General features: G+C 42.6%; 1 protein-coding gene across 7 annotated transcripts in view; it reads right to left on the bottom strand.

The window, feature by feature from the left end:
* The window catches only part of DAZAP1 (DAZ associated protein 1), a 36,600-nt gene extending 17,949 nt beyond the window's left edge, over positions 1-18,651 (bottom strand). For 6 of the 7 annotated variants that reach the window (XM_075283614.1, XM_075283581.1, XM_075283605.1 and 3 more), the window contains exons 1-6: positions 18,516-18,651; positions 7,746-7,786; positions 2,807-2,973; positions 1,142-1,207; positions 391-504; positions 215-263 (exon numbers count right to left, since the gene is read on the bottom strand). In XM_075283614.1, the coding sequence (XP_075139715.1) occupies positions 215-263; positions 391-504; positions 1,142-1,207; positions 2,807-2,973; positions 7,746-7,786; positions 18,516-18,544 (466 nt within the window). In that variant the 5' untranslated portion in view covers positions 18,545-18,651. Of the gene's footprint in view, positions 1-214; positions 264-390; positions 505-1,141; positions 1,208-2,806; positions 2,974-7,745; positions 7,787-18,515 lie in introns of those variants that run through there. The other variant, XM_075283621.1, reaches the window with a different exon arrangement.
* Between the last annotated feature and the right edge of the window lie 401 nt (positions 18,652-19,052).

Here is a 19,052-nt window from a genome sequence, read left to right on the forward strand (position 1 = left end):
GGGAACTATCTGAAAATATTGTAGCTCAATTTACAAAGGCTGTCAGTTTGCACACAATACTAAAACATCTTCAATGCAGTATGGAGCAAGCAGTAAACCCTTAAGAAGTGAAGACAGGTAATGTGTGAAGCTCGGTCACTTGGAAAACTGTTTGCCATCTAAATGAGAAGATGTATGAAAGATTGAAAGATATAATGGATCAGCTTTTATTTACCTCTCGGCCTCTGCTTTTCTGCATCATAAATCATTACAACTTCTGTCACCTGCAAACCAGACGCAACACTTTAACACTACAATATGGAGTCCATTTATTTAAGCAGCAAAGTCTATCTCCTTGGACAGATCATACACATTGTACATAAAGACATACTGAAGAATTGTTGGACTTACCACTCCAAAACGCTTGAAGTAATCCCTCAGCTCAGCTTCTCCGCAGTTATGTGGAATTCCACCAACAAATATCTTGTTGGATTTATTGCTTTCAGTTCTAGGGCTTTTTTGCTGCTGTACATACAGATAAGACAATCTATGTCAACATCCAATCCAGCATCATGTTTGTAGTATGCATATAGAACCATTAGCATAATCCTGTAATTCACTTTCATGTGGATTTCCTTTCAAATTATTCCCCATCCAATAGATCAGTGCTTCCTTGTGGGAAAATGGCCGCACATCCTCTTTTAACTATATCGGCATCAGTGGGGAAAATGATAACATTGCTGCTTGCCTGGGATGCACTGAAAAAACACTACTACTTGCTTTGTCTGGCAGGCACTGGAAAGCATTATTCTAAGTCTGAGGACTACTAGGGAGCATGTACTGTGTGCTGGGCCACTGGGGAGCACAATACTATGTGGAGCCAATAACGGAGCTTGATAATGGTAAAAGGTGAAATTTGGTATGTGCTGGGTGTAAAGTATAGGATGGTGTATCTTAGAGGGTGAAGTTGTGATGCAAGAGAAAAATGCATGCAGTTTTGATGTGCTTTTTGGTGAGGTTTTCTAAATTTACAAGTGAATTTATGTTCCAGCTATTTTTCAAAAACTGTGCTAAAACAAAATTGTAGGGCAGGGTTGCCGAGGAAAAATATTTTCATGTCTGAAGAAGTTTGAAAACACTGCAAAAGATCATATCAGCTTACCCATCCTTCTCTTGGCCTGGTTCTCTCAGGTTGCATTCCTCGGGGTGTGCATGGCTTTGGATCAATCTAAAAACATGATAGTCCAATAAATGAACACAATGAGCAACTTCCCAAGTCAAAAGCAGTAACAATATAATGATACACGAGAAATCTCCTAAGAAAATAATTTTTTTCAACCTGTGTATCACTTATTGGCATTGTGTTAGCGAGGCATTTACAGTATACTGTATGCTCAGCCTATTCAAAAACACAAAAAGACCCCTCAGTTTTTTCAATTGTGTATTTGTTAAAATGAAGTTGATTTTGACTTTTCTTCAACCATATAGAGTTTACCAAGGTGTGGCCACCCAAGGAGGTTAAGCTACATAGTCAACTTAATTATTTTATTTGAGGGATGGAATGAAAAATTTCGTAAAAAATAACCTAGTTTCTAATATCTGCATTGTTTCCATTCAATTATCACCCTTTACATACTTCCACAACAATGACAGCCAGATACAAGCAGCGATCACTGAAATAAGTCAGTTGTTCAATTATTCATAACTTACAACCTTTAGGGACCTTTCACACGAACAAGTCCCACCCTTGGAAAATGGTCTGTGTGTGTGGAATGAACTGGCTTGTGCATAGGAGTCACTGCATCACAGTCCGTTAAGCTGCAGTGACCTCTGAAATGGACTATCAGTTTATTACTGTAGCGATCAGGCCATTCAGGAACTCACTGCATTATAACTAACTATGGTGCAATGACACCTATGCACGCGACCATGCTCAGTCTGGGAAATACAGCCCACACATGGAATATTTTACACGGACAGGACTAAGATGTGTGAAAAGGTCCTAGAGAAGTCACTTACATTACTGTTGGCAGCTCATGCCCTGTGTACATGGGGAGATATGCAGCCTAGGCTTGGTTTACATCTGTGACGGAGTCTCAATGTCCGCCTGAAATCGGCAGGTGGAAGATTATAGCACAGAGGACTTTTCCCTTTGCTGGTTTCAGTTTGAAAATGACACCCACCCAATGGACCCCGATATAGTCAATGAGTTCCACTGAGCTCCATGTGTAATCACTGATACAGCGGTCTGCATGTCTGTTCTTCCGGTCCTCGTAACAACCAGAACAATAGATAGGGTTAGCCTATCCTCAGACTGGGCTCACATCTGTGTCAGGAGTCCGTTACAGTGACTGCCAAAAATCACCAGACGAAGTAGTGCTGCACTACTAGATACCACTACAATCAATGGAGTCCGCTAGGCACGATTGGTCTGAGTGTCTGTTGGTTTGGTCCTCTGACTGGTCAGAACACCACACAGGGGCACAGATATGAACATAGCATCAAACATAGCTGTTTGTTGGCTGATCACCTCTTGTGCTACCAACAAACATATTTCTTCATTAGAACCAAAGTTTGTACAAATGTTCCCAGAAGTGAAAACTGACCCATGTAAAAGGTCCTTTACATTTTCCAACAATGGACTTGACTCTAAAGCTCAAACCACTGTTTTGTCCCTGTAAGAAAGACTGTGACAGTCTTTAGAATAGACCACAGCTACTTTTTCATATCCCTTTTAACGATAGGTCTCAGGGAAGACCTCGAATAGTAACACCTATTTTATTAAGTGCAGGATTGAAAGCAGTTAGGACACAAAGGGTATACTTACATTCCTGCCATCCAATGTGTGAGGTCTACTGGCCAGGACTGTGCCAACACAGTTTGGATCTTTGAATTTTACAAATCCAAAACCTCTTGACTGATTGGTTGTTTTGTCTTTCATTATCACACAGTCGACAACTTCTCCATATTGGGAGAAGTAACTGCGCAGGGTTTCTGTATAAATGGCAAGTATATAAATTGTGAGCTTAACACGGCATTAATACAGTAGTAAATACAAGCAAAAACTGGACAAATTGACTGTTAAAGGAATATTTTCCTTAACCCTTATAAACCACACTGAATTCTCTAATTTTGTGTTTCCTCTCTATTCTAAACGCCTCAACTTTTTTTTTTTTTTTTTTAATTCTTTTATGCATGGAGTCATGTGAAGACTATTTTTTTGCAGGACAAATTGTATTTTATATTGGTACCAATTAATTTTCTGTATAACATATTGGGAAGCTGGAAAAAAAATACAGAATGAAGTGGAATAGGAAAAGAATTTACATAATTTTCTTATAGACTGTTTCTGCAGCGTTCACCATGTGGCAAAAATGACATTTATATTCTGTGGCTCAAAACCATTGTGGCAATAACAAAGTTGTCTAATTTTTGTTAAGTTTACAAAACACTTTTAGAAAAACTCAAAACCTTGAAAAAAGGTGAAAATTTCTGTTGACGTATCGTGACACCTATAACTTTATATTTCAATGTACAGTGCTATGCAAGTACCCGTTTACACGTCGGAAACCTTTTCCGCGCAGCTAGTCGCAATGGGATGCCAATGCAGTGCATCCGTATCCCACTCCTGATTAGGCCCGAATGAATCACTAGCGGGAAAAAAAAGCAAGCGAGCATTGAAATGAATAGGAGTCATTTTTGTAGGCGCATTTTGAGGCAGATTCTGCAACAAAATCCACATGCAAAAAAACTCTGTGTGAACACACCCTTAAGGCTCTTTTCTAGCAAGGAAAGTTTTTATTGACATTTTGGGGATTGTATGACATTTTGATCGCTATGAAATTTTTTGTGGGAGTGTAAGCACTAAAGAAAATGGAAATGTGTGTGTTTTGATTATTTATTCCCACTTCATTGTTTACTGCATGGTACATAAATAATAGTTCAGGCATTTTCAGACACGGGGGATGCTTTATGTTTTGGGTTTTTTTGTAATGCGTAATCTAGGAAAAGTTGGCAATTGACTTTTTTTATACTTTAATTTTTTTTATTTTTTAGGCGCCCTGGGGTATCTGAACCCTAACGGGTCTGATAGCCCATAAAATATACTACAACAACTGTATTTCAGTATATTATATAATCCATTCATTTATATTGCAAGCTGTAATAGAATCTCAACAATGACAAGCATAAGAGCCACTGCTGACAATTGGGAACCTTAATTGTAAATGACCGAGATATTGAAAAGGTTAAGAACCACAATCGTCGCCGTCATGGGATTCTCCGTGCCTGTCACTCCCAGGACGCAGGGGGATGGACTACACTTCTGAATTCCCAGGCCCCTCCTGAGCTGCCCCCTTTGGATGCTTGGCGGGGGATGCAACTTCGTCACTTTTTACATTCTCTCCCTGCTCCTGCAGTGTTCCGCGTCGAACCTACCCCCTTGGAGAAGATTTGTGTTGGTGCTGGCCCCCTTCGCCACTCCCTCTCGCTCACTTACCGAATCCTGGTTGAACCTCCAGAGGATTTTGTTCCGCCGTTCTTGCTGAAATGGGAATCTGATTTGTCCCTTTCCCTCTCTCAGGAGCAGCGTAGGCGCATTTTTCGCCTTTCTCATACTGCTTCCATCAGCTCTCGCCACCAGGAGGCCAGCTACAAAATCTTGTCCCGATGGTATAGGGTTCCTACGAGACTCCATGCTATGTTTCCTCAGGTCTCCCCATTATGTTGGCGCTGTGGCGATGAGGAAGGCACACTGCTACACATTTTTTGGTCCTGTCCTGCCCTTTCGTCCTTCTGGGAGGGGGTCAAGCGGCTAACCCTCCAGCTTACTGAAACTTCTCACCATTTGGGCCCTGCCCTGTTCCTCCTTAATCATTGTGAGTCTTCTGTAAAGGTCTTTAAGCGTTCCCTACTTAGATTCCTGATCCTTGCTGCCTGGGCTTGTATCCCCCTTTTTTTTGGAAACGAGTGGATCCTCCTCCTCTCTCCCTCTGGATTTCGAAGGTCAACGAGATAATGCGCATGGAAAATCTCACGTCTTTCCTGCATGGCACGACTGAGGCGTACATCAAAACCTGGTTCTACTGGTTCAGGTTTCAACAGTCTGCAGAGTACCGGACGCTTCTGGGCTCTGACCCCTCCTCTGATTGATGCTCTTGTTGTTCGTCTCAGGTATTTGACCAGTGGTTGCTCCCGAGCCCTTCCCAACTGGCTGTGGTATGGATGACCTGACGAGCGCTCTCACTGGTTTCCTGACTGCTCACACTCACTCCTACCTACCCTTTCACCCCCCACATTTAGTCCTCTCCCCCACTCATCTGTCCCACTAACCCCCTCCCTCCTCCTTCCCCCCCCCTTTTTCCTTTTTCCCTTTTTTCTATGTTGTTTTCTTTGTCTTTAATTTTTTTTTAATTTTTTTTTTTTTTTTTTTTTATTCTTCTATGATTGTATTTTGTGTTGCACTGTGTGCTTTTTCTGTTCGCAGGGCGGGTGTTCGCCCTGTACCTTGTAATTGTTTTTTCTTTTCTTATTGTATAAAAAAAAAAAAAAAAAAAAAAAAAAAAATTTCAATAAAGTTTGAGTTACAAAAAAAAAAGAACCACAATCGTTGTAGGCATTAATTTGGGCTGTTAATGGTGGGTGCCTGATTTATAATAAAGCTGATGCCTGCCGGGTATGGAGAGGGCTCAGCATTAGGTATTTCAGTATTGCTGAGGGGTTAAAGGGAATGTCTATTAATAAAGTTATCCTAGCGATATGTCTTAACTTTATCAGATGGGAATAACCCATTAAATGTGTCTATGCTGCACTTTTTCTGATACTGAGCTTAATTGTCTTGTTTATATGCAGGAACAAGAGTGACAGTGAACTCACTGTGAAAGATCTATGGGGAAAATTTACAAAGCATCGGGTCATCATGACACAATGTATTATGGCTGTACATTGTCATTAAAGGACTAAGACTGCACAGGTGGCCACTACAAAGGGTAGTTTCTATGTTAATGATCAGCGACTTTTTCATAATCATCCATCTTTGCCTTTCAATATCCATACATTATATAAAAAAAAAAAAAAATCATCATCTAGCTATGTCGGGGTTCATTCTTTGTGACAAGTCCCACGAAAACAATTTTTCAAAAATAAACAATATGCTTGGGGGTCTAAGAGTGTATTCACACAGAGGAATTTGCCCCGAATCCGGAGCAGATTCCTCCGGAATCCACCTCCCATTGTTTTAAATGGGAGACAGAGATCACAGCAGGACGCAGAAAAAAAAAAATTAAGAAAAAATGTCCTTCTCGATCTTGCTGCATTCCTCCGGGACTAATCAGGAGCGGGGTGCCACGATGGAGTGATGATGCACTACATCCAGTCACGGCTGGACTGCCGCAAAAGTGAGGAGAATTCCTCTTCATTTTCCACTGTGTGAACATACCCTAAGGCTGAGTTCACACTGAGTTTTTTGGTCAGGAATCCACTTAAAAAATCAGCCTCCAAAAGAAGCCTCCCAATAGAACTCTATTTGGATTTCTGCCCAAATTCCTGTCCAAAAAACCTCCGTATGAACTCAGCCTAAGTATTCTGATGTCTAACTTTTTTTTTTATTAACTATTTTGTTGACAGGGCAATATGTAGTTTTATTGCTACCAATCTTAGTAATGTACAGCTTTTTCACCATTTTTCTTTAATTTACACACTGCAGTATTTTTTTTCTCACGGTGTTCAGAACACGAGATAAATAATGCTTTTTTTTTTTTTTTTGAATAGTTGTTATAGTGCTGACTTACACACATGGGGATACCTAACAATTGTTTACATAGTTTTTTTTTTTTTTTTTTTTTTTACATTAGAAACGTTTTTTTAAAGCTGTTTATACTTCTTAAACTGTTTATTTTATTCCAGTCCCACATGGGGACTGGAACATGGGATCTCTTGACACCCAGTGCAATGTACTGCAACACTGATCAAGGCATCTGAGGGGTTAAACTGTAATATTTTCTGACTTCAGTGGCTAGTCCCAGCTGTGTAATACAGTGATGACTTGAAGTCTCGCCTACAGCAGGAGAGCTGTACAATTACAGAATTAAGCCTTAACCATATGACGAACACCAAGTAATAGCACAGTGCCGAGTGGGAAGGGGTTAAACAGCAGTAAATTATAAGAGACTATTAAAAGCTTAGGCGCCCCATGCACATGACCGAGTGTGCTTCTGATGTGGGGCAGAGTTTGCAGTGGATTACACTCTGAGTGACATCTGAGAGCATTCTATTATGCATTAACATTTATACTACTGAAACAGGACCTTTTCTTTTGTATACAGTTCAAGAAAACACATACACAGCTCAGTGAATAACATATCAATGCGTCTAAATCATGCGAACAGCCCCACCACCTTAAATTATATTTCTGCCGTGTCACATGACTAACAAACCAAGGGCTTTCAAAGACCTAGATCAGTGACTCAACAGGGTGGCTGAGCCACCCAGGTATGCCTTGGATATCTGCTAGGAGGCCATGACACTCTGGGAAGTTGATCGCATGACATTTTTGACGTTTGGAAATTAAATTATTTGGTAGGGGTTACCCAAGATGCAGAATCTGAAAATGTTTGGAAATGCTGCCCTAGACATCACACTTTGGGTTAGTTCAATTCAAGAGTTAATTTGCCTCTTTTTCTAATATTCAGTCATTACTAAAATGGTAAGGGGAAAAAAGCTCAGAGTGAATGTGATTTGTAAACCTTAGCCATATGGCACCAACTTACCCTGCGTCGTACTCCAATCAAGGCCACCAACAAAGAGTTTCCTGTAAAAGAACACACAGATTAGTAACATCAAAAGCATAAATACAAAAATCTATGCTCAAAAGCTTGCCATAGACTTGAGAAAGCTAATGGCACCTTCTCACAAAGTTATGAAGTCTATAAGTATATGCACAACTTTCCAAGCATGCCTGTCATGTCAAGAGGAGAATAATAGAAGTGGTGTGCAAGGCACCCAACATGCCATATTAGTCTTTACTTGTACATCTGCAGCTGGAGACAGTTCGTAGATAGCCATGTCAATAGTCAATGTAGCAAAATCAGGAGTAGCTTTTAGTTCAAGTCACTCTTTATTCTTCCCCCATCGCCAGAGACTAAAAATGTTTGCTTGATCCATGTTTACCCAAGTCAAGGCTGGATGGAAGAGTAACATATGACTGCAGAATGGGGAGACACAAATGAAGTGTTCTCACAGATTGGATTTGATCTAGCGAAATCAGATTTGAAGCGTAAGGCAGTGAAGACATTCATCTTTATAATAAAGCTATTATAGTGCCAATGTCATAAGACAGGACATTGGAGGAAGCTGTGAGTATGCAGACCATTTCAACTCCCACTAGCCCTTCACTCATGCAAGGCAAAGAAATCATTTCTCATTGGAACACATGGATGAAGATGACTGGAGCTAAAGACGGTGCTCTTGGACGAAGCATAAAGAAAGAACATTAAGGTTCATAAAGTTGCATTGCAGGTTGGACAGCACCTTCTTATTTCTACACTTATAAATAGGAGTTAAAGAGGACCTTTCATCAGATTGGGCTCAGGCAGTTCTATATACTGCTGGAAAGCAGACAGTGCGCTGAATTCATTGCACTGTCGGCTTTCCCGATCTGTGCCCTGGGTAAAGCGCTATCGGTCCCGGTACTGTAGCCCTGTACCGTGTGAGCGGGGAGGAACGCCCCCTCCCCTCCTGATAATACTCGTCTATGGACGAGCACTGTGAGCAGAGGGAGGGGGCGTTCCTCCCCTCTCACACTGTACAGCGCGATAGGCACTGCTGTGAAGAAGGACATACCTGACTGACTGTCAGAAGTGCTACCGTACTGGGACCGATAGCGCTTTACCCGGGGCACAGATCGGGAAAGCCGATAGCGTGCTGAATTCAGTGCACTGTCAGCTTTCCAGCAGTATATAGAACTGCCCACTCTGATGAAAGGTCCTCTTTAAGAGTTATCATTTGCTAGCAGGGAACATGGTTAAAGTCTTAGAGTCACATACTTTTTCTGCATTCAAGATGCCAAAGAATAACATGAATATGTGACAGATACGTGCTGAAAAGCTGGTTAGTCATGTCATTTTCTTTCGGCCACACATTGCCTGCAGTGTTGGGGGTATGGCTTATTTATGCAATAGGATTTTTCTTTTTCTTCTCCATGATGGCCAAAATCATTATAAAGGGTAATAGAGGTCTGTCCCTTTCTTAAAGAGGACCTTTCACCACCCGTTAACAAATCCAGTTCTTTACATCATTTAATAGCTGCTGCACCAATGATCCTGACACAGATAATTTTTTTTCCTCTCGTCCCCACCGTTCCTGAGCAATCAATGCTGTTAGTTTTGGTAACATATACTATTTAGTCTCTGTATTGTCAGGAGGGTGGAGTCAGGCAGAGGGCTTAAACATGTGATCTGTGTATTGTATTGCAGTCTATAGCAAATTCACTATGAAATAATTGAAGACTGTGGGGAAAGAGGGACATGGTACCGAGCATTTGACTAATGCTCCTGAATGGTTAAATGCCTCTGATCAAAGTCACCTCTGATCGCAAGCAATGCTGCCCGGTCCTTGCTGTATGAAACAGCACAGACCGGGCAGCTAGTGTGGCCACTTTGCTTCAGAGAGGCCACCATAGTCACGTGCACCATGACAATAAAAGTGTGGTCCAAGTTAAAAATGTTTTAATTAGGCCAAGGCAGGTAAAAGAAACCATACTCACCTGTCCCTGGGGATCCGGTGCCTCCCTGCACAGTCCAGTCCTGCAGCTCTGTTGTTGTCTTCCGGCGAAAATACTCGCCGCAAGTGAAAGCAGGGACCAATCAGTGGCCTCAAGAAGGGATCTGGGAACGCCACAGCCAGCGAGACATTCAACAGCAAGAAAGAAGCTGAGGTGCAAGACCAGACCACCCTGGTAGGACATTGGAGCATTGAGGAGAGGAGAGTAGTGTATGTATATATTTTTTTTTTTTCACCTCCCCCCAGCCCATTTAGAAAATGCTGTTTAGCCTGGACAACCTCTTTAGGGCTGATATTCTGTACGCCAGTCTTAAAGGGGCTCTATCAGCAAAATCATGCTGATAGAGCCCCACATATGCATGCATAGCCTTTAAAAAGGCTATTCAGGCACCGTAAAAGTTAAATTAAACTACCCCCCCCCCCCCCCCGTTTTAAAATAATAACTTAAAAAAGAATGTTCTCTACTTACGGAACGTGCACCCTGGGCGGGCATCTGGGTGTGTCTTCATCTTCTTCCCCGCCTCTTCTTCCTCTGACGTCTTCGGGTCCCGTCCTCCTCCGGCGCTTGCTCGCGGACGCTGATAAAAAAAAAAATAGCCCGGGCGCATGCGCAGTAGCACGCGGCTTCTACTACAGCTACTCATGCATGTGCCTGGGCTATTTTTTTATCAGTGTCCGCGAGCAAGCGCCGGAGGAGGACAGGACCCGAAGACGTCAGAGGAAGAAGAGGCGGGGAAGAAGAAGACGGCGCACCCTGAATGCCCGCCCAGGGTGCACGTTCCGTAAGTAGAGCACATTCTTTTTTAAGTTATTATTTTAAAATGGGGGGGTAGTTTAATTTAACTTTTACAGTGCCTGAATAGCCTTTTTAAAGGCTATGCACACATATGTGGGGCTCTATCAGCATGATTTTGCTGATAGAGCCCCTTTAATGACTTCCCTAGCTGGCACAAGATGTGCCTGAATTATTAAAGCTAGTCTTTCAACAGTAAATTGGTTATAAACCTAATCAAAAGGTTCACTTCCAAATAAGTCTCTGAAGACTTAATTTACATATAAATCACAGTTTTGTATCAGAGTGCAGGCAAGAGACCAAAGCTAAGGCACACCCCCCACATGTATGTTATCAGCCGCATGTAGATGTATGGAGAAGGCTCAGGAGTCGAGCCCTCTCCATAGATGAATAATATAGCCAGAAACTGCCACTAACAAAGGGAGGCATCTAAAGTGTGAAGGTGCGATGGGTGCCGCCATCTTTTACTGATCACTGGCCTCGAGAAGGCCATTCGAGGGCGGTAATCAGTTGCCATGACAGCCAAGAGCATACTAAAGTCTCCCAGTCTTATCACCACAGTTCTAATACACACTGCCATAGGCAACATGTGATAGAAGTGAGTGGATGTCACAATTCACTGAAATACATTAGTATTGCAGTGTGTATTATGAACGATCAGACCACCTAGGATTCAAGGTCCCTAGGGGGTCTAACACAAAGATAAAAGAAAAACCCCACAAAAGTTCAAATCAGTCCCTTTCCCTTGAACCAGGTATCCCTGTTCTTAAAAATGCCCAAACTATTTAAATATGAAGATAGTTATCCTATACGGTGAACATCGTAGTGGGGGGAAAAAAATGAAAATAGTCAATTAGTTGTGTTTTTTTTACGAATGCCATTCTGAAATTTTTTCCAGCTTCCCCGTACAGGATATTGAATGGTGCTAGTCACATACAGCAGGATTAAAATCTCACCCATGCGCTGTACGTGACTAGTTGCTCTGGAAGCAGTGAAGAGGTGTAGAGGGAGGGATCGTCTTTCAAGAAGGGGGCGGGGAGAAACGGAGGTAGCAGAGGATGATGGTGCTGGGAGCACAGGGATAATGCCCTCAGTGCTCCCTGAAGATTCATTTGCATATGAAGAAAACTGGTTTAATTCAAAACCAGCTGTGAGGATCAATGAAAGACAGGTATGCTTAGAATAGACTTTCTAAAGACTATGTAACGATATGCTTAGTTAAAAAACGATCTAGGATAGACTCCCTTTAAGGAATTCATCTAGGGTATAGTGAGCATTTTGACCCACAAGCTTTTATAAATTGCCCTGAACAGCAAATGGTACAGAAGGAGAATTGCAATTTTTGAATCCTATATGCCATTTCAGTTCCCGATATATTAGGCCCACTGTCGTCAGAGAGATGCACTCGTAAAACTGGGTTACCCCGGGTACAAAAATGTTGTACATGTAGGTGTAAACTGCTGCTTGGGCACATACAGCAGTACTCAGAAGGGAAGGAACACTGCTCTTTTTAGCTTTTGGGGTACAGATTGAGAGGAACTTTCTAAACTATGTTTTTGCAGAGCCGTGGAGATGCCAGTAACTTGGCAAGAAGTGACCCCATTTTGTAGGGGCAATTGATAAAACCCTTCAGGGGTGTGGTTTTCAAAATGGGGTCACATGCCTGTGGATTCCACTTTACTGGAAAGTCAGAGGCTCTGCATACATGACATGGCGCCCAAAAACCAACAATCTGTACTACAAAAATACATTGTGCTCCTTCTCATCTGCGCCATGCTGCATGCTGAAAATTGCAGTTTATGCCCACATGTATGACACTGGTTTACCCAGTATTACATACTTAATGTCATATATGGGTATAAACTGCTTTTTGGGCACAGCTCGGCACAAGCGCTAGTTTGGTTTTTGGACATCATGACACTTTTGCAGAGCCTCTGAATTGCCAGTAAAGTGGAATCTACAGGCATGTGACACCATTTTGGAAGGGATTTATCAAGTGGAGTATCGAGCATTTTTAACCCTTGAGTGTTGAATTAATTTAAATTTCCAGAAATGAACACACAGCTGATAATAAGAGTAAATTGCAATTTTTCCATAGATACACCATTTCAGTGAGTGTCTGATATTTTGCGCCCAGCAGAGAGACACACTCCAAAAACTGTTAAGTGGGTATCCCGGGCACAACAGCTTTTGGAGCGTTCGTCTCTGATACAAAACGGGGAACAACATACTGTATTACGCACTGAAATGACATATTCCTAGAAAAATTGGCATTTTCACAATCAGCTGCGTATTCATTTATGGATAAATTATAGCAAGACTTGGGGGTTAAAAAATGCTCACTGTACCCCTGGATAAATTCAGTAAGGGGTGTAGTCTCCAAAATGGGGTCACAAGTCAGGGGAGTGAACTTTTTTGGCATTACAGGAGCTCTACAAAAGTGTCATGGTGTCCAAAAACCAAACAGTCTAAATCTGTGTTCCAAAAACCAAATAGTGCTCCTTCCCTTTTTGTGTCCAAATATCAGTTTTACCCACATAAAGAATTAAGTACGTTATCCCGGGTTTTGGAGTGCAGATTTAGAGGTTTGGTATCTGGACACCATGTCATGTTTGCAGAGCCTGTAAGATGCCAGAATGGAGTGGAATTCCCTAGGGAGTGACCCAGTTTTAAAAACTGCACCTCTCAAAGAATTTATCAAAGGGTGTAGAGAGCATTATTATCCCAGATGTGAATACACAGCAGATGGTGAATATATAAGCTATGTCGAGAAAATTGGGAACACTAAATTCCCTACTATTTCCTCAGTAGCTCCTATTATTGAGGGGGAAGGGGCTCATTCTGGGGATCACTTGTTTTTTTTTTTTCCCCTTGTAAGCTCTAAGCCTGTTGTGTACCCCCGTATACGCCCACACAGCTTATACATTCCATTCCTGCCACAGCCAGATTTGTTCTAATGATTTGGCGATTTTTGTATTCACATTATTCAAGCTATTTTTTTTTCCTGTGATGTAGCCATATGAGGGCTTGTATTTTTGTGGGATAAGATGTATTTTGTAATGACACCATTACTAGCTTCTGCCTGCGACTTCGTCTGCTTGTTGTTGGAGTCGATAATCCGCCTGCTCCGGTGTTTCGGCAGCTCTCAAGTTCACTTGCCTCTGAACTTGTTCCTTGTGCCATGCCTGTGATTGCTCCGGCATCTCAGCAGCTCGCTGGGACACCATAAAACAAGTGTTTTGTTGACATTGATGATCTGCCTGCTCCAGCATTTGAGCCGCTTGACGCCTAGTTTGCTAAACCTTCCTCAGCTCTGCTTGAGAAGTGTGTTGATTTCTGGCTAACTTCATAGCTCTCGTTTTTTGAGAATTTTGCGAGAAATTAGATTTTTGCTTTCCCGGCATGTTTAAAATTGGGAAACTGCCAATTTGGATTAAAAGGGTTTTCCCATCTCAGTGTCTCAACATTCTGTCTGCTTCTCACTTCCTGTATTTCTCTCCTCCTGACTTCTAGCAGCCTGGGGTCACTGGCCAGACCTTGAACTGCAGAAAATGCATGAGGGCACCTCCTGATCTCGCCACGGGGTCATTATTATTGCGGTAGCCCTTGGATGCCATGGTCATGTATGACCGTTCTCAGCTGTGTAACACAACCAGGAGTAATACCACGGGCACAACTTCTTTGCCCACAACATTACTGCTCAGTACTATTATGGCACTGAATGCCAACTGAATGCTCAGCGCGACGTAATAATACGGCACAGAGCGGGAAGCAAGTTTGTACAGTCCATACTTCCGTTCACAATAACATTCAGTGAGAGGCAGAAACAGCTCTCAATACAGAAGCAAGAGGAAGTGTGAGAAATGTTGGATTTCATAGAAAATCTAAAAAAAAAAATAATTTAAGTGTATTACAAAATTTATTAAAGTCCAAAAGTTTAGTTACACTTTAGTCCATCCTTTTGAGTACTGCAACCTGCAGCCCATTTGAGTTTCTCACGCTCAATTCATTTTAATTCTTTTTAATTAAAGTTTTTATTGCCTTGTTTAAATAAATAGGATTGTATATGGGATATGTATTCACATATGGACGATTTTTTGCAGACTTTTTAGTGACTGAATCAGTTGTTTCCCAACTGGGACAGTTGCAGACATGCCTGCACAAATCTGCCATACATAAAAATACCCTAACATTGCAGTAAGGTTAAGTTCACACAACTGCATTTGAAGCTCATTTTGAGGTAGAACCCACCTCAAAAGCAAGATACTGAAAAAGTTTAATATAACTTTAGCGGTGCCTGAATAGCCTTTTTAAAGGCTATTCATGCATATGTGGGGCTCATGCAGCATAATTTTGCTGATAGAGCCTCTTTAGGGAGCATTCACATGGAGTAACGCCGGGCGTGTATTACAGCCGTACACGCCGGCAGGCTGCCGAACACTTCCCATTCACTTCAATGGGAGCGCTCGTAACGCCGCCGTTACGAGTGCTCCCATTGAAGTGAATGGGAAGTGTTCGGCAGCATTCCGTAGCGCCGGCGTGTACGGCTGTAATACACGCCCGGCGTTACTCCGTGTGAATGCTCCCTTAACAAGAAAAGCTGTGATATCTGCTCTGATACTCATATTCACACAGACAAGTTCAGTCCAGGAAATACAATCCACATGTAGGCCGTGTTGCCCAGAAGGGACTGGGTCTTATGGCATTCAGCCAAATACCCATGTACACAACCGAATGTACTTGGAGTGACATCCGAGTGCATTTACTTCTATGGGGACTTCCGATCGATTCAGTTTAAATGACATGTTTTTTTTTAGAGCAGGTCCTAGCCTATTTCGTATCAACAGAACAGAATGGACCAGAACTCCCCATAGACGTGGATGCATCACAGAACGCACTCTAATGTCAACATATCATCCAAGTGCATTCTGCTACAAACTAAGCCCTATATCAGAAGCAAACTCAGTGTGTATGGGGTCTAAGGCTTGAAGAATAGTGACTATAGCACCATGTAATGGTCACCATTGCCCACCACAATACATGATAGATATATATTGTGCTTCCCATACATGATAGATATATATAGATACACCTCCAGACGAAGGCTGCATAGCCGAAACGCGCGTCAGGTACTGGGGAGTGAGTGCCTGTCCTGACTTGTATACCTCCTATTGGCAACATGGGTAAGCCACAGCGCTATTAAACCTGTATATAGTGGTATAGGATATATGTGAACCTATGTTGTTATAGTCACCAATGTGTGTGTATCAATGCTATTACTTTAATGGATAGGAGACATATATTGGACCACATGGTAACTTTAAACTTCTAGCATTTTCTTTGAGCTGTTGTGGCAATGTGTATAACTTAGTGGCCACTCATGATATATACCTCAGCGGCTATTGATACTATTGCTATGTGTATTTAATGTCCACACACGGTGTATAAAGGACTCCAGTGCGGAGGTCCTTTCTGGCATTAGCTTAATCCATGTGCACTCCATTATATGTAAATACTTAAAGGGACCACATACCATCTGCTGCACTTCACTTTTACCCAGTCAGTTTGTATTTGTAGATTCTCCTTTCAATGTCCATCTTTTATATATGTGTATTATGTAATAAATAAAATTATGACAAGTTTATTGACCTAGACTGGATGTGTAATATATTCCTTTCATACTAAGTGTCATACTCACGATTGCTTTTCTTGTGGATATTTCGTATCAACAGAACAGAATGGATCAGAACTCCCCATAGACGTGAATGCATCACAGAACGCACTCTAATGTCAACATATCATCCGAGTGCATTCTGCTACAAACTAAGCCCTATATCAGAAGCAAACTCAGTGTGCATGGGGTCTAAGGCTTGAAGAATAGTGACTATAGCACCATGTAATGGTCACCATTGCCCACCACAATATATGATAGATATATATTGCACTTCCCAGTGCTCCCACCACAGTATATATAATGCAGTGCCAAGTGGCCTCCAACATTATCTAGACTCTCCCCTCACCACATAATATACCCTCCAGTGGCCTTCATATACCGTAGTAATCGTGACATTAAAAAAAATAAATAAAAGCCATAACTGTCCAGTATTATTCCATGGAGCTCTCTACAGACCATTTCTCTGGCTCAATGCAGCTGCCTGTAAGGTGAAGCAGGAAGCTGAAGTCTTCCTGCTTCACCAATCTATTCACCATCTGTGGATAGAGCAAACTTCAATACATGCTGCTGAGTGTGCCACATCTGCATGCTTTTTAAGAGGCAGCAAAGCTAGTTGCAAATGGCATCAAGTTTTTAGCTGCCATCTGGAGCCCTGAGCGTTGGGCCATGAGTACATGATGTGACACAAAATCAGTGGCAGAAAAATAAAGCAATGTTTGTATAAAGATACTCAACTTCTGTGTGTAGACTTTAGGTATATGGTCTCTTTTAGGCTTAATTCAAATGCCTTATACAGTCCATTTACAACGGAAGCGGCTATGCTTGGTATTATACCACTAATTTGAGAGACTGAACAGCAAACCAGCAACGTGAGGGTAGAAGTCTGAAGTTGAACTCCCCCCCCAGCACCACTTCATGCAGCTAATGGATGACGGTCACAGGTGTCAGACCACCAATCTTATATTGATGACCTAGCCTAAGATTAAGTTAATAGCCTACTCCTAGAACACACCATTAAGAGTACATTTACATGTTTCAGTATGTGGTTTTACCATAACTTGCCAGATTTTTCAGTGTGGCTCTTGCTTGTCTGGTCACACAAACCATGTACAACTTTTGGATGTACTTTGTGCAGTCTCACGTACATGTACTACAACTACCTATCAAAGCATTACCCACATCGTTTTTCTGCAGGCAATGGAGGTGAAGGTCCTAGGACCACAAGACTGCAGTTTTCTTTTCTTCCCTTCTCATAGATATAAAGGCACCTCCTAAACAGTTACAGATACTGACCTTATATAAAAAGCTCATTTACTGAGGTGAGTAGGACACCAATACATGTATAGTAAATGGGAAAAAGCGGCAAACAGTACAAGATTATGAAGCACATGCACCCACTGCCAAAAACTCTGCTTTTCAAGGTAACAAAACAAGATGAAACGCCCCGCATGTGACCAGACAATTGTATAGGTAAAGCTCCATAGTTTTTGTGCAACTCCATTCACATGCAGGCAGGGTTTAGCCTTCATGCGTCTGCCAATATGGCTGCGTTTCCACATTCAGGTGTGGATTATAAAAGGTGAGAACATAGAGATGGCACTTTCAATCTTGGTTTAGATTCTAAAACTGCACCAAAAACCTGAACATGAAAACACAACCTTAGGGAGTGCAAGTGATCCTAGGCAAATACTAGTGCTGGAAATAGAGTGCACCCCCGGGGACATCCCTGTGCTCAGCACTGAACACTCTGCCCCCCATGAGGCCGCATGAGCATCATATGTGCAGATCCTACAGCTCATCAGAATAATGAGCAGGTGCTGCAAATAGCAATTACAACACAAAGGGTGAACCAGTCAGACCGGTTCTCTGCCCACAGCAAGGCTACTAAATCCATCTGGAGGAACCTGGGGCACAGCACCTCAGGAGGGGACTAGCTGCAGCCGAGAACTAGGCCGGGGACATAGTCAAGGCTCACTACCTCTGCACGCCACGAGTAATGGAGGACTCCAGCACATATAGCATGTGGAGACACCTGACCAGAACACACAACTCACATGACCACAAGTCACTTCCCTGGAGAAGCCCCAGCTGCTGGTACAAAGCCCGCCATAGTATTCCCCGGCAGGCCCCTCCGTATCCGAGCCCAGCATGCGGACCGGTATTACACACGTCCAGGCTGCTCTACACATGCCCAGGCCTCAGACTCCCTCACTTTCTCAGGGTCACCTCACCCCCACAACCGTCTCATGATGACCCCACATACATAACCCGTCACCCGCTCCAGCCTCTCACCCGATCTCATCCCCGCCCTGGTTGTTCATTTCTCTGCGGCAGAACTGGTGCCTCCGCCGCTTCTCTCAACACCTCAGACCAACGGTAACACAGCGCGAGGCTACGGGGTTTCCAGGCAAGGGGCGGCGTCAGCGTCTTGACGTAGGCTTTACTTTCGGTGGATTTTCGGCACTAGAGGCAAGGTCATAATTACAGACATAGACGCCATTTTGCTGGAGTCAAACCTCAGGCTACTCTCAGTGTAGTCTTTTGGGCAGTCAAGGCGTTGCCAACTTTTGGGTTCTGACGTGTGACACTTATTTTCAGCTACGCACCAAAGTGTTCATCTGTTTACTCTTAAAATTTTTATCTTGGTCAGGCTGCCTTTACACGCATGGCAGAAATTTGCATTAACACATACATTTCATGCAGAGGCATAACCAGGAATCTGGAAGGGCCCCGTTTCGAACTTTTCACATGGGGACCCCCCCCGACGCTAAAGACCAACTGACCCCTATCCCCCCTTCCTGCAATTCTGACCCATAGTGGCTCCTGCAC

This window comes from Leptodactylus fuscus, chromosome 1 (assembly GCF_031893055.1).
Source record: "Leptodactylus fuscus isolate aLepFus1 chromosome 1, aLepFus1.hap2, whole genome shotgun sequence".
NCBI classification, from domain to species: Eukaryota; Metazoa; Chordata; class Amphibia; order Anura; family Leptodactylidae; genus Leptodactylus; species Leptodactylus fuscus.